At 40.0% G+C, this 25,425-nt stretch overlaps 1 protein-coding gene across 2 annotated transcripts in view; it reads right to left on the bottom strand.

The window, feature by feature from the left end:
- The window catches only part of RAD50 (RAD50 double strand break repair protein), a 79,891-nt gene that overhangs the window by 2,488 nt on the left and 51,978 nt on the right, over positions 1–25,425 (bottom strand). For both annotated transcript variants that reach the window (XM_029941882.1, XM_029941881.1), the window contains exons 22-23: positions 1,952–2,037; positions 1,302–1,444 (exon numbers count right to left, since the gene is read on the bottom strand). In XM_029941882.1, the coding sequence (XP_029797742.1) occupies positions 1,302–1,444; positions 1,952–2,037 (229 nt within the window). The remainder of the gene's footprint in view (positions 1–1,301; positions 1,445–1,951; positions 2,038–25,425) is intronic.

Genomic DNA, 25,425 nt, shown 5'->3' with positions numbered 1-25,425 from the left:
CCCCCACTCATAGTCTAAATGAATTCCTGGCCAACCTCTACCAAACTATTTGTCTTCTCCCCCAACAAGGAAGCAGTTACTGCTAATTTTTATAATATAGACGATCTGTAGGAAATCTACTCTGTTCAGTCTATGGCCATACCACCCCGATCTCTTCTGATCTCGGAAGCTAAGCAGGGTTGGGCCTGGTTAGTACATGTATGGGAAATCTTCTTTGTTCAGAAAATAATCTTCAATGTATTTTGAATACAAAGGGACATATTAGAAACTCTATTTTTTAATTCACAATAACCACTGAAGACCACCAAAGTAGGAATATTGGTTATAGATCACAAATTGTCATTTTTGCAGACTATGATTAAGATAATAATCTGCATATGCCTTAAATTGATATCAGTTGTCTGGGCTGACAACAAAATATTTAACATGAGCACCCATTTCTAGATTTTAAAATTTTGTCAAAAATTTTGGACGCCTGATTTTCTTATCAAATAAAATCTGCTTCTAATCTGAAGAGTAAGCTCAAGAATCTGTGACATCTTGGTGATAAACCTAAGGATACAGGTCCAATTCTCCTGACTCCTTAAAGTTTTATTCCTGATTTGCTCTGTGTTCCCTATCCAACAACAAAGGCTGTCCTGTCAGAGCCTCCTCTAGAGCTAGGTGGCCTGGCTCAGCAGCTGAGTCTAGGCAGTGGGGGCAGAAGGGATGCAGAGGCAGCTATAAGTGTCATGGCCTACAGTCTACCACACCCTTCTTTTTTTTTTTTTTTAAAGTAATCTCTACACCCAGTGTGAGGCTCAAACTCACAACCCTGAGAGCTAAAGTCATGCTTTTCCCATTGAGCCAGCCATGGACCCCTAGCGGAACTCTTCTTTTAGAGGGTCTGCAGGCCCAAAGGCTGGGTGAGGGCAGGGACTCAGTTCCATGAGACTTATTTTCATGCCTCATGTGGCTCAACCTGGGATGTGGTTTGGTGAACGCCCCTCCCCCACTTCTGACTGCTCAGAAATCAGGATGCACTCTTGCAATTACAATTGTATTGTTTCTTGGTGGCACATAAAATAGAGGTATGTCTTGTAACTTTATTCTCATGAGGGTTATGAAGCAATGAATGGTTCTCCATTAGGCTGATCATGTGACAACATCTCCGACTCTTATCCTGAAAGATTAGTTAAGGTTGTAGGAAATGCTGGTTAGAACTGGAAGAGGGTCATAGGTAGCTGAGTCTATTCCCCGGCAACCCTGAGTGCGTTCACTGCCCTGACACAAGTTTCTCCCTAGGCTCTTGAGACACCTGCCTTTTGTCCAGCGCTGCATCGTCCTCGCATATCCAAGGCTGTGTCTCCCTTTAGCATCACCACTCGGTAGTTGTAATTCCGCCTTTTATCAGAGGCCGATACATTTTCATCGGCATCAGACCGAATTTCTATGTATTCAATATCTGACACAAAGAGAAGAAGATTTCAGATCAATCTACACTCTAGACTTTTGTCGTTTGCGAATATCAAGTAAGCCTACGAAGCAACGTGACGTTACCACTGAAACTGGCTGAGAGGGTTCACGAGGCAGAAGCAACCCAGATGTCTCAACCCTCAGTCTCTGCCCTGCCTTGCTTAGTTCCCCTATTAAGAGTTTCCTCCTGCTGGTTTTCTTATCACATTTCAGCTTATCCCTAATCTACACTTCAACAGAATCTATTAGGTCATCAGTTAAATATAATATGTACCATAGCCAAATATGTAAGTCCTGTCAGGGTTTGGAATAGAAAACTTTGCATTTTTTCCCCCTTGCTACAAGATATTGTCAAGATAAGAATTCTTAGAAAACCTCTAAGAGATACTCACAAAGGGGTCCAGGCGGTAATACTGGCACGATGGGAGGTCATACGTGCAAAAAGCCAGGGACAGGGGCTTTGGAAAAAGTGTTTGTGACAAACCATGTAAATTACCTTGTCCACGATAGGTACTTCGCCAAAGGTCACGAATAATTTTGTTGATTTCTTCCATTTTCATACTGTGAAATTTCATGATTGCTCTAGAAAAAGAAGCCACTGATACTTAAAAGGAAAAACAGTATAACGATAACACTAATTACATGTAATGTATACATGACAATTATATGAAATACATAATGTATATAACATAAATAACATAATAATATCCTGAAATAATGGATTACTTTCAGTGATGAAAGGAAAATACAGGAAAAGAGAAAAATTAAACAGAACCAAACATGGCTGCTTGGTTACAAACGAATACAGCCAGGCATGTGCCCAGTACTCCAAAGTCCTGACCTTTCTCCATTTTCGCTATGACAGGACAAATACACTCTCAAATATCTATATTCCTGTGAAAATTTCACAAATTTAGGTAGCCTTTTTCTTGGGCTTACTGGCAAGATTGTAGCCACTGAGCCTACCACTTACAGGAAGACCTGCTGATTAAACAGATGGCAGGGAGTTAAAGACAGGAGGTGAGTTGTACAGGGTCCCCTAGTTTTTGGGGACGTACATGCAACTCTAGAACTGCTGTCTTTTTTCTCTTCTGTTACTCTTCAGGTTTACAAAAAGTGAGCCTCTTAAGGTACTTTGATGCCTCAGATCTGCGAGCATTTTACCAATCAGAAGGTATGGTTGAGAGAGAGCGACTTAGAGGGTTAAACTGAAGTGAACCTCAAGACTTTTATTTTCCCTTCCTAGTTGAAGATTTAAAAATTCTAACTCCGTATATGTGCATTCATTTCCATTTGGCCTCCTCATCCCCTCCCCACAACACTTAGGAAACTAGTACTTTCTAAATACTAAAAAGAGGCAAAGAAATGTTTGTAAACAGAAAAGTACCCTGTTAAAAACTTTGTTCTTGCTATAGTCACCTTTCATATAAAAGCCCTTAGGTTCTTTGGAAAACGTTTTATGAACTAATAAATGTTGCATCAGTGACAAAAAGGCAAACATCATGGCCATGACCATACGGAGGATGTGAGGCGGACTTACTTCCATTTGCAGGCCTCTTATCTGATGTGTACAGAAAAAGAAACTGAACGTAATGCTACTGCCTCTGCAGAATCATTTCATGATCTTTGGGTTCACCAGCAAGAGAGAAAGAAATGACTCAACATAAATACATCTTAAATATCAGATGAAGGATTGTGAATAAAGACTGGAAAAAACCATGTTGTGCTTGTTGATGAGAATGCAGCAACTCTCCATTTCCTACTTTATACATCTGTCTCAGCCTGACATTTACACTTCTTTCAAAAGGACTGAGAAAAACCTTCTAAGTATTTGTCAAATAAACAAGATGCCTCAAGAATGTTCTTGGTACCAATCATGTAATCCATACCTCTTTACACATTACAATCCTGATTTTTCATATATCTTAAAAAAAAAGATCATCTTTCCATTCAACCAAAAGATCTTTCATAACCTTAGTCAGCTTTCCCAAGGTGGAGAGCCAGCTCCAGGTGGGGCAGGAGTGCCCAAGCTGCACCCACAGCCTCTGCCACGGACTCCTTGTACAACAGAGGTGGTGCATCCTGGCTTATGGAGGGTCCATGGAGAGACAGCACTGCCAGAAGCAGCTTGAGTTGTGAGAGAAATCTAGACTCACCAAGGGTTGTGTCACACCGAGTTGAAGCCTACTGCTGTTGGTCAGGCCGTCATTAGCTTAGCTTTGTATCATCTTTCTCCAGTATGGAGTTTATAGCCCCACTGAGCAACAGCAGGGGATGATTAAGGTAAACTACATTCAGTCCACTTGAGGGATAATAGATTAGTGGTTACTACTAACAAGCATTTACCTTATGTGAAACAAAATTCTGGTAAACAGCGGCCCCTGGGTGGCTCAGTTGGTTAAGCTTCCAACCTTGGCTCAGGTCATGATCGCATCATTCCTAACTTTGAGCCCCGCATCAGGCTCTGTGCTGGCAGCTCAGAGCCTGGAGCCTGCTTCAGATTCTGTGTCTCCCTCTCTCTCTGCCCCTCCCCTGCTCTCTCTCAAACATTAAATAAAATAAATAAATAGTATTTTATTTTTTTAATATTTTATTTCTGAGAGAGAGCATGAGCAGGGGAGGGGCAGACAGAGATGGAGACAAAATCCGAAGCAGGTTCCAGGCTCTGAGCTGTCAGCACAGAGCCCTACACGGGGCTTGAACCCACCGGCTGTGAGATCATGACCTGAGCGGAAGTCAGATGCTTAACTGACTGAGCCAGCCAGGCTCCCCTAAAAAAAACAATTAAAAACAATTATGGTAAACAATCACAGGTCATTTAATCCTCACAAAAATACTGGGGGTTAGCTTTGGTTATCCCCATTTTACCATTAAGAAAACTGATAATGTAACAATGAATTTTCTGAAATAGAAATTGATCCCATTTAGTAGCATCAAAACCAATAAAATACTTAGGAATAAATCTCTACTGTGAAAACTTATCTAAGACACTGATAAAAGAAACATAAGACACAAATAAATGGAAAAATATTCCATGGTCACTGATTGGAAGCATTAGTATTGTTAAAATATCGATACTACCAAAAGCCATCTACAGATTCAGCATAATCCCTATCAAGATTTCAATGGCATTTTTTACAGAAGTAGAGAAAACATTCCTAAAATTTATAGAGAACCATAAAAGACCCTTGAATAGCCAAAGAAATCTTGAGAAAGATGAACAAAAAGCAGGAGGCATCCACTCTGATTTCAAGTTATAGTCTTCAAAACATATGGCATTGGCATAAAAATAGACAAATAGATCAAAACAACAGAATCTAGAGCTCAGAAACAAACCCAAGCATCAACAGTCAATTAAAATTTGCCAAGGAAGCCAAGAATACTCCATGTGAGAAGACAAGTCTTCTCGAATAAACAGTGCTGGGATAACTGGGTACTAACGTGTAGAAGAATGAAGCTGGACTCCTGTGCTACACCACCCAAAATTAACTCAGGGCACCTGGGTGGCTCAGTCGGTTAAGCTTCTGACTTAGGCACAAGTTATGATCTCATGGTTCATGAGTTTGAGCCCCATGTAGAGCTCTGTGCTGCAGCTCCGAGCCTGGAGCCTGCTTCAGATTCTGTGTTGCTCTCTCTCTGCCCCTCCCCCACTTGCTCTCTCTCTCAAAGATAAACATAAAAAAATTAACTCCAAATGGAGTAAAGACTTATATTTAAGACCTAAAACCATGAAACTCCTAGAAGGAAACAAAGGAAGTAAGTTCTTTGATGTGATATTTTGGAAATCATACAGTGGAAAAAAAAACCCAATAAAATGAAAAGACAGCCTATAAAACGGGCAAAAATACTGGCAAACCCTGAATCTGATAAGGGGTTAATATCCAAAATCTATAGAGACCTCCTATAATTCACAGAAAAAAAAAAAGTTGACCCTTGAACACAGAGGTTAGGGGCGCCTAACTATCACACAGTCAAAATCCAAAGATAACTTTTGACTCCCCTAAAACCCAACTACTAATAGAATTTGGCTGACCAGAAGAGGCCTTACCATAACACAAATAGCTGATTAAATGCTGGCATGGATTTGGATAAAGGGAACCCTTGCGCACTGTTGGTGGGACTATAAGTAGGTACAGCCATTATGACAAACATTATGAAGGTTCCTAAAAAAAAATTAAAAATTATCACATGATCTAGCATTTTTCATTTCTGGGATATATCCACAGGAGATGAAAACACTATGTCAAAGAGATATCTGCATCCCCATGTTCATATCAACATTTTTAAAACAATGTTTATCTGAGAGAGGGAGAAGGTGCACATGTGCTCATGAGCAGGGGAGGAGCAGAAAGAGAAGAGAATCTAAAACAGGCTCCACACTGTCAGTGCCAAGCCCGATTCAGAGGTGGACCTCATGGACTCATGACCTGAGATGAAATCAAGAGTTGGAAACTTAACCAAATGAGCCATCCAGGTGCCCCAACAGCATTATTTACAATAGCCACAACATGGAACAACCTATATGCCCATGAATGGATGAAGATGTGTAGTATTTATTATATATATTCAATGGCTTATTAGTTGGCCATTAAGAATGAGGAAATCCTACCATTTGGGACATATGGATGGTCCTTGAAGGTAATATGCTAAATGAAATTAAGTCAGAGAAAGACAACAGTGTATGATCTCACTTATATGTGGAGTCAAAACAAAGACACCAAATTCACAGAAAAGGGGATCAGATTTGTGGTGACCAGAGGTGGAGAGGAGGAGGGAGAATTGGGAGGAAGGTGGTCAATAGATAGAAATTTCCTAGGGGTGCCTGGGTGGCTCAGTTGTTAAGTGTCCGTTTCTTGATTTTGGCTCAGGTCATGATCTCACAGTTCTGAGATGAGCCCCTTCTCAGGTTCCATGCTGGGGGTGGAGTCTGCTTAAGATTCTCTCTCCCCGCTCTGCCCTTCCCCTGCTAGGCATGCTCTCTCAAAAAGTACAAATTTCCACTTACAGGTAAGTACTAGGTATATAAGGTACACCATGGTAACTAACTAACACTGCCATAGTATACAGAAGAAAGTTAAGGGAGGAGATCCTAACAGTTGTCATCACAAAGAAAATGTTCTCCCCCTTTCTATTGTATCTGTATGAGAAAACAGATGTTAGCTAAACCCACTGTGATAACATTTCACAGTATTATGTAAATCAAACCCTCAGACTGTACATCATAAACTTATACAGTGATGTATGCCAATTATTTCTTGGTAACACTAAAAAACCCCTGAGGTTTGAGGAAATTAGTAATGGCCCCAATTAGAGAAAACTGGTTAGGATATTAACAGCCCTTGAATATCACAATTAAAATTAAAAAGGCAGTCAAAATGCCATCTTTAAAGCCACCAGGCTCACATAATTTTTTGAGTAAATGTTAGCTCCCAAGTATAAAAAGTATTACACACCAAGGAAAGATAGAAGAAAAAAAAAAAGAAAGCAAAAAACGTACAGGCTTATTTTGCTTAGGAATAGATATAAACAGTCTACATAAAATCAAATTTAGTGGTACAGAATTAAAAAGACCAAGTAGTGTCATGGTATCGGTGGTATCAGGACCAAGTAGCACTTATCCCAAGTAAGCAAGACCAGTACAACAGGAAAAATAACTTAAGATAACATCACAGGGCACGTGGGTAGCTCAGTCTATTGAGCATCTGACTTTGGCTCAGGTCATGATCTCATGGTTCATGAGTTCAAACCCTGCATCGGGCTTGTGGGTGTCAGTGCAGAGCCTACTTCAGATCCTCTGTCCCCTTCTCTCTACCCCTCCCCTACTTGCTTTCTCTCAAAAACAAACATTTTTTAAAAATATATAAAGGAGTACTTCTAAAGAACAAGAGTGGCTTCTTATTATGGCCACTCTCCAATAATGTCTTAGAGATCCCTAACAATTTAGTAAGACAATAAAAAGTATAAATGAGGTGGAAAACTTGTCATTGTTTCTGTGGGTGATATAACTGCACTAAGAAAATCTAAAACACGAGGGGTGCCTGGGTGGCTCAGTCGGTTAAGTGTCCTACTCTTGATTTCAGCTCAGGTCCTGATCTCATTGTTCGCGAGTTCGAGGGTGGAGTTGGGCTCTGCACTGACAATGTGGAACCTGCTTGGGATTTTCTCTTCCTTTCTCTCTGCCCCTCTTGTGCTTGCACTCTTTCTCTCAAAATAAATAAACTAAAATAAAAGAGAAAAATCTAAAAAATCAACTGAAAAACCATTAAGATTAACAAGGTGGTCAGAAATAAACATAAAATTATTAGTATTACTATGTGGTAAGCAAAATCCAATAGGAAGCAAAATTATAAAGAGGATCCTATTCATAGTGGTAATAAAAACTATGAAATACCAAGGAATCTACCAAAATGGTACATGATCTAGAGGGAAAAGTTATAAAACAGAACTTACAACAAAACAAAGAGAACTAATTAAGTAGGAGAAACTTACTAGGCACTGCATAATTTAATATTACAAAGATGTCCATTCTCAAGTAATCCACTGAATCAAATGCAATCCAAATAGAACTCCCAACAAAATTTAATAATAATGAAATCTATAAGATGACTCTAAAGCTTGCAACTCAGATATAATATAAAAGAAAATCAACATACTGGGACAGGAATCAAGATGAAATAAACCAAAATACATAGAGAACTTTAGTTTATAACTGCTATTTCAAATCAGTGGGAGAAGTTTCAATAGTATTGGAAGGAGGGAAATTATATCACTGTCTTTATTAAACCTCAGGATCCAAATGAATTAAAGAATTAAAAGTTAAATAAAGCTATCAGAAGAAAACAATTTTATAATTTGGGACTGGAAAGTCTTCTTTAAAAATTTTTTTAAAATTTATTTGAGAGAGAGAGAGGCAGGGAGGGGCAGAGAGAAAGAGAGAGAATCCAAGCAGGTTCCACACTGTCAGCCCAGAGCCCAATGTGGGGCTCAGACTCACAAACCATGAGACCCTGACTTGAGCTGAAATCAAGAATTGGCTGCTCAACCAAACGAGCCACCCAGGTGCCCCAGACTGGAGAGCTTTTCTAAGGGAGAAGCTATAAAGAAGACAACTAAAGATTTGCCTACCTAAAAATTTAATGTCACAAATAATACCAGAAAGTTAAAGGTAAAATGACAAACTGTGAGTAACTACTTGCAGTGTACTTGCAATGGACATTTGAGCCCTGCATGGGGCTCTGGGCTGATAGCTCAGAGCCTGGAGCCTGCTTCAGATTCTCTCTCTCTCTCTCTCAAAAAAAAAAAAAAAAAAAAAAAAAGAAAAAGAGTCTCTCTCTCAAAAATAAATAAATAAATAAATAAATAAATAAATAAAGGGGCGCCTGGGTGGCTCAGTCAGTTAAGCCTCCGACTTTGGCTTAGGTCAGATCTCAAGTTCGTGGGTTCGAGCCCCGCGTCAGGCTCTGTGCTGACAGCTAGCTCAGAGCCTGGAGCCTGCTTCCGGTTCTGTGTCTCCTTCTCTCTCTGCCCCTCCCCCTCTCATGTTCTGTCTTTCTCTGTATCAAAAATAAATAAAACATTAAAAAAAGTGGTACAAATATAAAAAGTGGTACAAATCACTAAGAAAAAGACAACCTAATAGTAAGCTGGTAAAGAGATATATGAACAGGCAATTCTTGGAAAAGAAATACAAATAGCCAACATATGAAAGAACATGTAGCCTCACCAGTAAACTAGGAAATGTAAATTCAAGTGAGAACTTTTTTGTACAGTGGATTAGCAAAAAGTAAAAAGGCTGATAATATGAAATGCAGTCATGGAGAAATGGGCACTTTCACACACCACTAGTAGAAACATAAATTTTGTGTTTTTGGAAGGTGATTTGGCACTAATAAGTTAAAAATGTATATATATTCTCTGTCCCAGTAACTCTGGTTCTAAGAAGCTATCTTTCTGGTACATCTGCCCAAGTGTGCAAAGACATATGTTGTAGCATTATCTGTAGTATCAAACCTTCAAAAGCTTCCTTATATGTTCAAGTAGGTAACATCCATTTTATAGACTATTATGCAGCCATTAAAAATAACAAGGTACTTCTGTATCTGAATATAAAAGATTTAAGTGTTAAGTGACAAAACAGAAAAATACCTACAGTGTGATACTATTCATATAAACAAAGATCTATTTCTGTGTACATAACCTCCAAAAAGCCCCGTGAGAGTAATGAAAATATGTCATGAATGTAATAATACTTAAGTACTCGATAAATGTCAGTCATTATCATGGAAATATGACAGGGAAATGTCAAGTCCAATGTGAAGCTTGATCTGTGATTTACACAGTAATGGAGAACAGGGAAGCACAAGTATCTATAAGATTAAATGAGTTAAAGGGTACAAGTGAGTCAATTATCATGGAATATAAAGGAACAAAAAATTACATTGCTTGGGAAGCACTTCAACAAGGTAACATTCCACAGAGGAGAAACAGCACAGGAAAATGTGACATGTCTTAAGGGAAGATGAAATGGGAAAGACCAGACGTGGAGAGTCTTTTCTAAAATTAGAAGCAAACAGGGACCACCACCTCTAGGGAAATAAATCTGGTAGAAGCACAACAGGAGTGGGAAGGGATAAAGAGGTGGGGGAAGCCACCACAGTAATACAGGTAAGAGCTAAGGAGGGTCTGACTGGCTAGGCATGGGCGGTGGAAGAAAAGCACTTCTGAGACTGTGCAGGGCAGGGTGCTGTGGGAGAGAACTGACACAAACCCAAAGATTAACCTCACATACCTTGTACCCTCTGGACTTTATAGGTAATGAACATTTCAGAATGATCTTGAAAGTCCATGACCTATAGGAAACTTACTTTGTTTAGGCAAAGATATGTATTTCATGAGCTGGAAACTGTTCTAGGTAAATAAATGGTCACCTGAGTAGTTACATCAGTCCCACCGTGTGCCTGGAATGTGGACATCACTCCGTTATATTTACACTCACTCTTGTGAAGTACTATGTTTTGTGAAAACTGACCCCCAGAAAAAAAGTGAAAAGGTCCAAAATCTAAGAAATTTGTGATTATTTTTTAAATATTTATTTTGAGAGAGAGCGCAAGCAAATGGGAGAGGGGCAAAGAGAGAGGGAAAGAGAGAATACCCAGCAGACTCCAAGTAAAAGTGCAGAATTTGCCCCGGGGCTAGGATCTCACAGACTGTGAGATCTTGTCCTGAGCCTAAATTAAAAGTCAGACGCTTACATGACTGAGCCCCCTAGGCGCTCCAAGAAAAGAGTTGTTTATAAATTATCCAATCTTATATTTAAATATTCCTAAACATGTGTAAGATTTCCTTAAAATTTTCAGTAATAATATTGCATTTTATGAGGACAAATGATGGCTTTAGTGGTATTTATATTCTGATGATCTATGAAAGTCTTAAAATGTGATCCTCACAAATGACAAAAGTTTATCCTATTTCCTATTTGAAAGGGGGCACCATGAGGCCAGAAAGACATGTGTCAGTGAAACTACACAGCATGATGCTGTAGTGGTAGACCTGTGCCATCATATGTTTATTCAAACTCAGAGAATGTACGACACTAAGAGTGAATCCTAATGTAAACTATACATTTTGGGTGATTAAGATGTGTCAGTCTAATACCACTCTGGTGAGGGATGGTGACAGTGGGGGAGGCTACTGTGGCAAGAGAATGGCGGGGGATGGTTTGTATATGACAAATCTCAGCACTTTCTGCTCAGTTTTGCTGTGGACCTAAAACTGCTCTAAAATAACCTATATGAAAAAAGAGACAGAAAGAGATCAGGGCCACCCTTGCATGTGGGTTGTTTCCATCCAGCCCTCTTCCTTCTTCACACAGGTGCATTCTTTAAATGCCAGGTCCTTTGGCACCTCTTTGCACCATGGCTTCTGCCCCACCAATTAGGTAATCTTCCTTTCAAGGTGTCCAACTGCCTCCCACACTTCCCACTCCCTCTTGGACCTTTAATAAAAAGCTTCTGTAAGCTTCTGAGTTACTGTCCTCCTAAGTCTATGTGGGTTCCAGTTTGAAGTCACAAGTGAAGGTTATCAGGCCTCCCCAGGACACTGTTTGCTGCTTCTCTGAGGCCACTTTTTAAATCATTTCAGGACTCAACTATTAGTAGAGAAGTAAACACCTGAAAAGCAGACATTCAAGAACAGGTATCTAAGGGGTTGGAGAAATATCACCTAAATAGACAAAAACCTCATCTATCAGTAAAAGACCTTTCTAGTTCTTACTTCTTTCATTATTTAAACCATAAGCGGAGAGGAAGATACCAAGAAGGAAAAACTGCCATTCTGCAAAATGTGAAGTGATGCTCAAAATCCGAAGTGTTCATAAAACGGCAAAGGGAACTGCATTTCCCCCCCGTCTCAGCTATTTCACTGAATAAAATGTGAGCTAAGAGGGCCAAATACATACATGCCTTCCTAATAGAAAAAAAATTAATTCAGGAGTGTGATAAAAACTACTAAGTTCATGAAAATTAACCATGTTAGATTAGAAAAAAGCAGTAAGAAAGATCATACTTACAAAACCCATTTTCCTTGTATTTAAAATTGTACCAGATTTTGAGATCTATAAATTGCTAAAATAATTGACTAGGGCCATTGTTATTCATGATTACACTGGATACTGTTCCCTACATCTCCAGTATTTATCACTGTGAGAACTTCCTGTCTCCCTACATTTAGGTCAGGGGAAGTGCTCTTGTAGAAGGGAATATTATGGGTGTCACATTCTACTGAGCATCATGTTCTGAACTAACACTGATTTTCACTACATGGTAAAACTCAAAATCTGTCATTTACAACCTGAAGTTGTACATTTAAAAGAAAAATGTCCTCTTTTTCTAGACGAAACCCTTAAAAACTATTACATTTATTTCCTAAAATCCTTAAAACTACCGAATTAATTTCCTTTAGCCAGACTTCTAAGTATCAGCTTTTAAAATTCAGGCAATAGTTCACCCACCACTGAAAGATAAACATTTAGTTATAAAAACTTGCAGTAAGTGAGAAATCCTACCAGTATCTTTTGGTTTTGTAATCTACCTGCCTGATGCTAGAGACGGTGCCGAGGTGAAACTGCACTGTGTCCATGGTGAGGACAAGAATGGCAGCCCTGAGCCGAGCACTGGATCAAGCCCTCACGTAAGCTCTCCTTGAGTACAAGGAGCCAGGCCTGAAAGAGACTCAAAGAGTTGGCTGTCTTGCCTGCAAGACTTCAAGTTACTTGTTTTCATTGAGTTTGAGAAGAAGTGTGACTTAATATGCAACATTCTTCATTTGGGGAAAAATGACAGTGGAAAGTTTGGGGCATAGGATAGATTACTTGACTCTGATACAGTCCAAAAATCATTTAATTTTAATTGATGTTTTTTCTTAAAGGGTAAGGGGTAATATATTCTAAATGATATAGTTTTCCTCCTCATCTAGTAGAAATGTCTCTGACCACTGGCAATGCTTATAATCAGTGATGTTTTTAGATGATTACTAATAACAGATGGTAATCGGCTTTTCTTGAAAATGCACTGCTAATTTCCTGTGTTACCTTAAATAGACAGCTGAATGCAACAATACACTGATTGCATGCTTCATTCTAAGAGGTGAAACAATGAGGGAAATTTTGGACCTTTCTAGGTGAGAAGGCAAATTTAAGGCCCACAGTATAAACCTTAAGAAGGCCACCGTTTGCAAGCACAAGCCCACATAGACTCAATTTGGGGGAAATCTGTACCACTTCTTTTCTTCTCATTTAGAAGAATCCATCTGATTACCAGATAACAGAACTCAGTAAGCAGCCTGGCTTCGTTCCTCAGGCAAGCCTAAATTGCTGGAAAGCACCTCTGTACCTCCCCGCCCCCACAAGCTCCTCCTGACTGGCCCCATCAAGCCCCCTCACACACCCTCCCTCTGCTCAGTGTGATGGCTCTAGCACTGAGGCACTTTCCTCAACTGAAGTGCCTTTTGTTCATTATTCAAGGCCAAGGTCAAATACAGACTGTGGAACACCTTACCATGGTCTCCCCTATTGGGCCATTAGCAATTTGCAGGAGGGACAGGGTAGGTTATTCCTGTCTTCCCCAGAGCTTAACAATAAAATACTAACAAGGATTTTTGAATAAGCATGTGCCTTAATGAGGAACTCCCACTTCTTCCTGCTGCCAATGCTTCTTAGGGTATGCCGGGATTCCTTGAGGGGTCCTCGGTCTACTTTTCTATTCAGTTAACACGTATGAAACCCTAAGTCTGCAGGTCAGTGTAATAAGAGAGTTACCCTGTAGGAGAATACAAGCAAGTAAAATTTAAAAGAAGACCCGCCAACCTGATTTGGCCCCTCAGCCCCTCTACCTATCACCCCACTTTCAGCCTCCCTTCATAGAACCTTTCCTAAGAATTATCTATATTCACTTAACCCCAGTCTCTCCTCATCCAACTCCAAAGCTTCAGTTCGAACCATGCCCCTGAGATTGCTCCTCAAAATCGTTAAACACCTCCATTTGTCGAAATGAAGGCTCACCTGTGAGTGCTCATCTCATCTGACCTCTCAATAACACAAGATTCTTGAAATACTTTCTTTACTTGGTTTTCAAGATGTCATACCTTTTATTTTATTTATTTTTTTATTTTATTTTAGAGAGAATATGAGTGGGGGAGAGGGGCAGAAAGAGAGAGGGAGAGAAAGAATTTTAAGCAGGCTCCACACCCAGTGCAGAGCCCAACGCAGGGCTCAATCTTAGGACCCTGGGATCATGACCAGAGCTGAAATCAAGAGTTGGATGCTCAACTGAATGAGCCACCCAGGTGCCCCAGGCACCCCAAGATACCATACCTTTAAAAAATTTTCTCCTACTTCATGAGCTACTTCATTAGATTTATAAACATCTGCTGTCTTGGGACCCTTCCCTTCTCTATCTATAGTTCTCTCATGTAATCTCAATCTGTGGCTTTAAATACTAAATGTATGATGATGATTCCCAAATTTATACCTTACTCCTGAAGTCTAGACTCTAGATTACCATCCAACTCCTTGAGGTGCCTACAGGTACCTCATTCTCAGTGAAGTGTCTGGCTCTGATTTCAGCTCAGGTCATGATCTCACAGTTTGTGGGATCAAGTGCCACCCCTGGCTCTTTGCTGACAGCATGAAGCCTGCTTTGAATTCTCTCTCTCCTTTCTCTCTGCCCCTCCTCTGCTTGCTCTTTCTTTCAAAATAAAACGTATAAACTTAAAAAAAAGTCTCTTAAAAGCCTCTAGATTCTCCCTTCCAAATCCTGCCAGTTTCAAGGAATTCTTATTCCACCTGTTGCTCAAGTAAAATTACATAGGACCAATCTCTGATTTTTTACTTTCCTTTTTGTCCCTTGCATTCAATTCAGAATCAAGGCCAATTAACTCCATTTCCAAAACAAATCTGAGTTCATCTGCTTCTCTCCATTTCCATTCCTTCCTTCCTAGTCCAGTCCACCACTGTTGAGGGCCGCCAAGTTTTCTGTCTGTCTCAGGCAAGGATTATCACTCCGTTGAGTGAGCCAGTAAACAAGATTTGCATCTGGAGGCTGGAGATTGCCAAAATAACTTCGGCGATTGTCTTGCTGAGCTAGACGTGAGTGGCCAAGGCACACAAAAGATCAAAACCGTATTCAGTGTTAGTTCTCCATCCCCCAAGATTGCTGAGGCAAAGTCTGGGCGCTTCTTTGATATGCATTCGACTCTGTAGCCTGCCTAGGTCAACTTGCCTTGTCTTCCCCCCCTGAAGACTATATAAAGAACAGTTCTTTGAATAAACTCTCTCTTTCGCCTGATCGGAGAACCGTGAGTTCTGTCTTTACTCTTTGCGTCTCCCTCTCCTGCCCCCCTTTTCTCTCCCTCCTTCAGGAGAAGGACCCTTGATGATTCTCCGCCCTGCCGGTCGGTCGGGGCCCTGCCGGTCGGGGCCGGGGCGACTAAACAGGTACCGCCGATCGCAGGGACGAGCGGCCCCCGCCCGCGGGTTACGACACACCACCATCTCTTGGATTATTAGAACAGTCTCCTCCACGGGTCTCGTTGCTGCCCTTGCCCTCCTACAATACATTCTGCAAACAGCAGCCAGGGCAATTTCTTCTAACTGTGAATCAGACTCTATTACTTCTCTACTTCAAACCCACCACGGACTTCCTATCTTACAGAGAATAAACCCAAGAGCACCACAAAGTCTGGGAACCATCTATCTCTGACCTCATTCCCTTGCTCACGATACTCTAGCTAGGCTTGCCTGCTTCTAAGTCCTTGAACCCCTCCTATTCCAACTGGTCTTGGGGCCTATACATCAGATATTCTCTCCATCTGGAAGACTTGCATCTCTGCTTTTTGCATATGTTGCTCCCTGTCATCAGGCCCCAGGTTAAATGCCACATTCTGTTGCCTTAGAAAGACCTAAAGTAGCTCCTAAATTATGCCTACCACTAGAGTTAAATCTTGAACAGTGTTCTCAATCTTGATAAATACTTCATCTTTACAGGGTAGATGCAAGAATTCAATTAGATTATGGCTAACAAACAGTAAGTACTCAATTAACATTAAATGTCCCTTCTGTATAGCTCCCACCCTTGAAAATTTTGGTCTCAAAGAATGTTTAAACAGAAACAGAAACCTACATTTTCTTAGTAAAGGTAAGTTCCACAGTACCAATAAGGAATAGACAGTATAAGAATTTATACTGGGGAATCTGGGTGGCTCAGCCGGTTGAGTGTCTGACTCTTGATTTTGGCTCAGGTCATGGTCTGTCGTGAAATCAAGCCCCGCAACCGCTTGGGATTCTTTCTCTCCTCTCCTCCCTTCCCCCATTAGTGCATATACTCGCGCTTGCTCTCACTCTCTCTCTCCATCAAAATAAACTTTAAAACCTCAAAATCGTTAAAAAAAAAAAAGAATTTATATGGAAGAATGGAAGATGACAAAGCTGAATTAAATAGCCTCTTAGTTCCCCTTGTAACTCTGACTCTAGACTGACTACTATAGCTGAGTTTAAAAAAAATTCCCATTTTATAGATAAGGAAACTGAACCCCATGGCACTTAATTTGCCAAATGTCAACAGTCAAAATATGAAATAAAGCAGTCTCCAGAGAAAAATACTTTTAACCATCAATCACAAGTTTTTGAGGCTTCAAAAAGGAAGAACTTAGCAACTTTTACAAAAACAAATTTTCCACTAAGACTTATTTTTATTTTTTCATGACAACCAATTTAAGTCATCTCACTCTATAAAACAGGTTGTCAATGATAATTATCTCTTTGGATTCTTGTCTCTTGAAATAAAGTTGTCATACTAGGATGAGGTCTCCTATTTCTTAGTGCTCAAAAAATGTCTGGGTACACAGCATCTATTGCTGAAGAACTACAAAAGTAAAAAGCTTCATAAAGGCATAAATATATGAGGTAGCTGGAAAGACTAAAAAGAATTTTGAAAGGCAAAAAGGAGGCAAAAGAAGACAATGCGTGTACATACGTCTACTGGGCAAGAATTTTTAATGTCTTGCTAAAAGCTCTTGTTTCAAAACCCAGTATTTTGGGGTGCCAGGGTGGTTCAATCAGTTAAGTGTCTGATTTCAGCTCAGAGCATGATTGCAGGGCTTGGGAGTTCGAGTCCCGCATCAGGATCTCTGCAGTCAGCACAAAGCCTGCTTTGGATCCTTATCTTTCACACTCTCTCTGCTTCTTCCCTGATGAAACTCTCTCAAAAATAACCATTAATAAAAAAATGAACTGGTAAAAAATCTTAAATTTCAACACTTTAAATTACTGGGTCTAAAAACTAGGGGAGTTTCTGGGGTGCCTGGGTGCCTAAGTAGGTTAAGCATCAGATATTGGCTCAGGTCACATGATGATCTCACAGTTCGTGATTTCAAGCCCTGTATGAGGTTCTGAGCTGAGAGCCTGGAGCTTGCTTTGGATTCTCTATCTCCCTCTCTCTCTCTGCTCCTCTTCCGCTGGTTCTCTCTCACCCTCTTCCTTTTTCTCTCAAAAATAAATTAAAAAAAAAACATAAAAAACAAAAACTAGGGGAGTTTTCAAGATTCACAAAGGTTAAAAAACAAGAGTTCCAAGGACTGTAGGCCTACATGGCAGAGAAATAGGGGAATCCGTCATTCCCACATCTCTCAAAGAAGGGCTGAAACCAAAGGACTCTGAACCCCAAGAGTCTGGGAGGAAAAGAGACAGAGTCTACTGGGAAGAAAATGGGAAATCTACACGGCCTCAGAGGTGCATGACTGCAAACTGTAGGAGATAAAACAAAGGCACAGAGGGAGGGATCCCCTTCTGTGGAGAGACAAAAGGAAGAGAAAGTGGCTGGGGAAGTGTAGGACTGTATCTGGAGAAGAGAAAAACCTCAGAACGGATGGAGAGGGATCCTATCATCCCATCTCTAACTGCAGGGCTTTCTTTGACAGGGGCCTGCTGCCCTGTTCCCATGCCTGGGGAGGAGGGGAGTCACCTCCGGGTTCGGTGGTGCTTCAGGGGCACTGCAGGCAGCAGGAGAGTTTGGTCCTCTGCCCTGAAGTGCTGTGGCTCAAGCGATTACATTTCAGGCGGCATGATTAACATGCAGAGTGGGAGTTTGGAACTCAGCTGGGCATTTGACAGAGGAGATGGTGGAGCAAGACAGTTGCCTTGTCTGTGCCCCCTGGCACAGTGAGGACGATCCAAAGGAGTGATTTGGAATACCTGGTCCTGAAGCAGGGACTGGAGGTTTGCCATATTTCTCCCCACAATCACCAAGGCAGGGCCTCAGGGATCAGCTGGTGGGACCACAGTGGAGGCAGGAGCCACCTCCACAAAACCTCGCCCTTCACACTGGGGAGCTGGCTATCTACTAGGGTTGGATAGATGCTGTAGAAACAGACGCTCCCTCCTCCAGAAGGGCACTGCGGCATTGCCTGGATTAATTCTAGGTCAATTCTTGTTGTATAGACATATTCTCCATTTTCTCCTTATCTCTTCGGTTACTCTGGTTATTCGTTTGCTTAAACAGACATATTTAGTCCATTCCCTTGATGCATGTTCTACACTTCCTTCTTTCCTTTCCTTTCTCTCTCTTTGGAATAATCAGTCCATATAGTCTCTCTGGGTAACTGTATCTTTGTTTCTTTTTCCTCGACTCCTTCCTTATTCTCCTTTGTCTCTCTCTGGATTAAGCCTTTTAGTCTCTCTGTCTGGTCAATGTTCATTTTCTCTTACTCCCCACCCCTGTCATTTCTCTCTTTGTGTATGCACTTCCATCAGCACTGCCTCCATCCTGCTATTTACTTGTAGCTGGGGTTTCTGTTTTTATGCTTTTAGGTTGTCTTTGTTTTTGTCTGTTTGCTTGTTTGTTTTATTTGTGCACTTGTGTGTTTTTGTTTCTGTTTGTCTGTCTTCCTTTCCAGGGCTACTTCAAGGAACAGACCAAAGCTCACCTGGTGGAGAGCCCAAAACATCACTACGAGTAGGGAAATAAAATAACCTAAGTCACAACAACAGAGAGCAAGTAACACTTTCCAAAAAACCATCTCCTGAACAGCCAGGCCCCGAACAGTGTATGAGTCCCTTTTAATATAGCAGCACTCGCAGGTTCAGAGCACCTAACAAGCTTTTAAAACTTACAAGGGACAGAAAACTAGCCAAAATGACGAACTAGAAGAATTCTCAGAAGAAGTGACAGCTAAAGAAGTGATCAAAACAGATATAAGCAACATAACTGAATAAGAATTTAGAATAATAGTCGTAAAATTAATCGCTGGGCTTGAAAAACGTATAGAAGACAGCAGAGATTCCATTACTGCAGAGATCAAGGATCTTAAAAATAGTCATGATGAATTAAAAAATACTATAAATGAGGTGCAAAATAAAATGGAGGAGGGGCAAGGGGGGGAGAGAGAGAGAGAGAGAGAGAGAAAGGGGCAGAAGGGGTACTTGAACAAATAGCTGAGAACTTCCCCTACCTCAGGAAGGAAACAGACACTAAAATCTGAAAAGAGCTAAGGATAAACGGGCCTTAACATCCAATGGTAGACATACATAAGGGTAGGAGTAGACCTAGCTACTGAAATCTGGCAGGCCAGAAAGGAATGGCAGGAAATCTTCAATGTGATGAATAGGAAAAAAACTCAGCAAATAATCCTTTATCCAGCAAGCTTGTTATTCAGAAAAGAAGGGGAGAGGGGCGCCTGGGTGGCTCAGTCAGTTAAGCGTCTGGCTTCCAGCTCCGACTCAGGTCTTGATCTCACGGTTGGTGGGTTCGAGCCCCGCGTCGGGCTCTGTGCTCACAGCTAGCTCAGAGCCTGGAGCCTGCTTTGTATTCTGTGTCTCCCACTCTCTCCAACCCTCCCCTGCTCATGCTGTCTCTCTCTCTCTCTCAAAAATAAAAATTAAAAAACATTAAAAAAAAAAAAAAGAAAAGAAGGGGAGAGAAAAGTTTTCCAAAAACCAACAAAAACTGAAGGAATTCCTCACCACTAAACCAGCCCTACAAGAGATCCTAAGAGGAACTCTATGAGGGAAATGTTGCAAGGAACACAAAGTACCATAGACACCACTACAAGCATGAAACCTACAGATAACACAATGACTCTAAACCCTTATTTTACAATAATAACACAATGTAAATGGACTAAATGCTCCAATTAAAAGACACAGGGTATCAGAATGGATAACAAAAACAAGATCCATCTATTTGTTGTCTACAAGACACTCATTTTAGACCTGAGGACACCTTCAGATTGAAAGTGAGGGGATGGAGAACTATCTATCATGCTACTAGAAGTCAAAAGAAAGCTGAAGTAGCCATACTTAAAACAGACAAACTGGACTTTAAAATAAGACTGTAACAAGAGATGAAGAAGGGCATTATATAATAATTACAGGGTCTATCCATCAGGAAGAGCTAACAGTTACAAATGTCTACTCACCAAATTCAGAAGCACCCAAATTTATACAGCAATTAATCACAAACACAAACCATCTTATTGATAAGAATGTGCTAATTGCAGGGGACTTTAATACTCCACTTACAGGAATGGACAGATCAACTAGATTGAGAACCACTAAAGAAACAATGGCCCTGAATGACTGGACCAGATGGACTTGACAAATATATTTAGAATTCTACATCCCAAAGCAGTGGAATTCACTTTCTTCTTGAGTGCACATGGTACATTCTCCAAGACAGATCACATACTGGGTCACAAAACAGCCCTCAATAAATATATGAGAACTGAGATCATACTGTGCACATTTTCATATCACAATGCTATGAAACTTGAAATCAACCACAGGAAAAGTCTGGAAAACCTCCAAAAGCATGGAGGTTAAAGAAACACCCTACTAAAGAATGAATGGGTCAATCAAGCAATTAGAGAATAAATTAAAAAATATATGGAAACAAATGAAAATGAAAATACAACAATCCAAACCCTCTGGGATGGAGCAAAGGCAGTTGTAAGAGGAAAATACATTGCAACCCAGGCCTATCTCAAGAAACTAGAAAAAGCCCAAATACAAAATCTAAAAGCACACCTAAAGGGACTAGAAGCAGAACAGCAAAGATACTCCAAAGTCAGTAGAAGAAGAGAAATAATAAAGATCAGGGCAGAAATAAAAACTATAGAAACCCCCCAAAAATTAAAAATAAAAATAAAAACCCAGTAGAACAGATCAAAGAAACTAAGAGCTGGTTTTTTGAAAAAAATAAAATTGATAAACCTCTAATCAGGCTTCTAAAAAAGAGAGAGGATCCAAATAGATAAAATCAGGAATGAAAACTGATTTATTACAACCAATCCCTCAGAAATACAAGCAATTATCAGGGAATATTATGAAAAATTATATGCCAACAAACTGGACAACCTGGAAGAGATGGCCAATTCCTAAACACCCACACCCTATCAAAACTCAAACAGGAAGAAATAGAAAATTTGAATAGACCCATAACTAGTGAAGAAATTGAATCAGTTATCAAAAATCTCCCAACAACTAAGAGTTCTGGACCAGATGGCTTCCCTGGAGAATTTTACCATTTAAGACAGAGTTAATACCTATCCTTCTCAAGCTGTTCCAAAAAAAATAGAAATGGAAGGAAAACTTCTGGACTCATTCTGTGAAGCCAGCATCACTTTGATTCCCAAACCAGACAAAGATGCAGCAAAACGAGAGAACTACAGGTCAATAACCTTGATGAATATGGACGCAAAAATTCTCAAGATATTAGCAAATCAAATTCAACAACATACAAAAATAATTATTCACCATGATCAAGTGGGATTCATTCCCAGGCTGCAGGGCTGGTTCAATATTCGCAAATCAATCAATGTGATACATCATATTAACAGAAAAAAGGTTAAAAACCATATGATCCCGTCAATAGATACAAAAAAAGCATTTGACAAAATACAGCATCTTTCTTAATAAAGACCAGGAAAATCAGGATAGAAGGAACATACTTAAATATCATAAAAGCCATTTATGAAAAGCCCACAGCTATTATCATCCTCAATGGAGAAAAACTGAGAGCTTTCCCCCTGAGATCAGGAACATGACAGGATGTCCACTCTCACCACTGCTGTTTAACATAGTGCTGGTAGTCCTAGTATCAGTAGTCAGACAACAAGAGGAAATAAAAGGCATCAGAATAGACAAAGATGAAGTCAAACTTTCACTTTTTGTAGATGACATGATACTCTACATGGAAAACCTGACCGACTCCACCAAAACACTGCTAGAACTGACCCATAAGTTCAGCAAAGTCACAGGCTACAAAATCAACATACAGAAATTGGTTGCATTTTTATACACCAACAATGAAGCAACAGAAAGAGAAATCAAGAAAGTGATCCCATTCACAATTGCATGAAAAATCATAAAATACCTACGAATAAACCTAACCAAAGATGTAACAGATCTGTATGCTGAAAACTATAGAAAATTTATAAAGGAAATTGAAGAAGACACAAACAAATGGAAAAACATTCCATACTCATGGATTAGAAAAGAAGAAATATTGTTAAAATGTCAACGGTACCCAAAGCAATCTACACATACAATGCAATCCTAATCCCAGCATTCCTTTCAAAGCTAGAACAAACTATCCTAAAATTTTTATGAAACCACAAAAGACCTTGAATAGCCAAATACTGAAGAAGAAAATCAGTAAGGGAGGCATCACAATCCCAGACTTTAGCCTCTACTACAAAGCTTTAATCATCAAGACAGTATGGTATTGGCACAAAAACAGACACACAGACCAATGGAATAGAGAATCCAGAATTGGACCCACAAATGTATGGCCAACTAATCTTTGACAGAGCAGGAAAGAGTGTCCAATGGAAAAACCCTCTTTAACAAATGGTGCTAAAAGAACTGGACAGCAACATGCAGAAAAATGAAACTAGAACAATTTCTTATACCATACATAAAAATAAACTCAAAATGGATGAAGGACCTGAATGTGAGACAGGAAACCATCAAAACCCTAGAGGAGAAAGCCGGAAACAACATCTTTGACCTCGGCCGCAACAATTTCTTATTCAACACATCTCCAAGGCAAGGGAATCAAGAGCAGAAATGAACTACTGAGACTTCATCAAGACAAAAAGCTTCTGCACTGCAAAGGAAACAATCAACAAAACTAACAGGCAACTGATGAAATGGGAAAAGATAGTTGCAAATGACATATCGGATAAAGGGCTAGTATCCACAATCTATAAAGAACTCACCAAGCTCCACATCAGAAAAACAAATAATCCAGTGAAGAAATGGAGAGAAGACATGAACAGACACTTTCCAAAGAAGAAGATATCCAGATAGCCAATAGACACATGAAATGATGCTCAACATCACTCATCATCAGGGAAATACAAATTACAACCACATTGAGATACCACCTCACGCCAGTCAGAGTGACTAAAATGAACAAATCAGGAGACTATATCCTGGTGAGGATGTGGAGAAATGGGCCCCCTCTTACACTGCTGGTGGGAATGCAAATTGGTGCAGCTGCTCTGGAAAAGTGTGGAGATTCCTCAAAAACTTAACAATAGAACTACCCTATGACCCACCAATAGCACTAGTAGGAATTTACCCAAGAGTTACAGGAGTGGTGATGCATAGGGGCACATGTACTCTAATGTTCATAGCAGCACTTTCAACAATAGCCAAATCATGGAAAGAGCCTAAATGTCCATCAACTGACAAATAGATAAAGAAGATGTGGGGGGTGGGGAAGAGGGGAAAGTGGGTGATGGGCACTGAGGGCACTTGTTGGGAGGAGCACTGGGTAATGTATGGAAACCAATCACACAATAAATTATATTTAAAAAAAAACAAATAAAAAAACAAGAGTTTCCATTTGGTTCATTCATACATTCCATGAGCCTTTCTAGACCCAGGAAGCTGTGTAATGTTAACCTATTCACTCACAATGAAAGAGAAGAAAAGATGTGTCCATGGAATAACCACCCCCCCTCGACCCCAAGTGTCTTTGGAACTCTAACTTCATCCAACCAAAGTCTTAGTAGTATTCATTTTTAAAAATGAATTAAAAACCTTACATAATTAGCTGAGTCCCAGTTTTCATAGTAAATGAATCTAACTTGTCTTAAAATATTATGAGCTTCCCCAAACTTGTACATTCTCAAGTTAGGGATGTGATTCTGGGGCCACTTTTATGTTCATCATTAACTAAAATATTCTCATACAGAAAGCAGGGTCCTCCTGCCTTCCTGAGTTCTGTGATCTGATGCCTCAGCTGAGGCTGGTCTGCTGCCTATGTATTTTCTGAACAGAAGAAAACTTAGAAGAGATTCTGTCTCAATGGTTCTCTTACCACTGAGGAGGGTATTTTCCTTTTTAGAAAACAACAAAATCTAAGGTAACTAGTAATTCTGATACAAATGCCCAGAAACATAATCAGCTTTTTAACAAAAAGTATTTTACATTCATAGTTGAGTTCATAAGAAAGAGAAATCCCTATGTGATGGAGACAAAGAAAATGAAAACCAGAATGATCATCTGACACTGCAGCTAAACTTTGTTATAATTTTCATGACCTTAGGATTGGTTACCATCAACCAGAAGATGAGACACAGGGTCCAAGTAAGGCACAAAATTAGGAGTGATTCCCAACTTAAAGGCTGAGACTCTCTTTTCCTTTTTGAGAGAGAAAGAGGAAAATGGTGAGAGAATCCCAAGCAGTCTCTACCCTCAGTGTGGAGCCTGTCGTAGGGCTCAATCCTAATACCATGAGATCATAATCTCAGTCAAAATTAAGGGTCAGACTCTCAATGGACCGAGCCATCCAGGTGCCCCAAGGCTGAGACTCTTCAAAAAGCTGCATCATCACCCTTCAGTGAAAGAATGGACAAGTGATAAGTGGAGTATTCAAAGTCCTGGGCAAATGCTTTATATGGGATGGGTTAAAGGTTCAGTGTTTTATCACCAGTGTAGTTCAAGAACTCCCAAATTGAGAAATTAATGTAAAAGCTGGACACAGGCCAGTGTTCTCTTTGGAACTCCTAGCAGATCAAAGCCAAAATCACTATGTGGAAGTACATTCACATAAAAAAGTCATTAAGAGAGTCTCACAGAAAAAAAAAAAAAGATACCACAAAAGATGAAGTTATTATTAAGTATTGCATAAAACAAAAAATACTTCATAAGAATGAGAATAAGCAAACACAATAGCAGAAATAAACTCCTAAAACTGTGAAATAAAAAAACGATAATGTGAGAGTACAAACTATAAATATTTAAAATTTTTTTTAATGTTTTATTTATTTTTGATACAGAAAGAGACAGAGCATGAGAGTGGGAGGCGCAGAGAGAGAAGGAGACACAGAACCGGAAACAGGCTCCAGGCTCTGAGCCAGCGGTTAGCACAGAGCCTGACGCGGGGCTCGAACCCACAAAAGTGAGATCTG

This window comes from Suricata suricatta, chromosome 6 (assembly GCF_006229205.1).
Source record: "Suricata suricatta isolate VVHF042 chromosome 6, meerkat_22Aug2017_6uvM2_HiC, whole genome shotgun sequence".
NCBI lineage: Eukaryota > Metazoa > Chordata > Mammalia > Carnivora > Herpestidae > Suricata > Suricata suricatta.
Note: the sequence above shows the minus strand (reverse complement) of the source record. Positions and strands in the feature narration are given on the sequence as shown.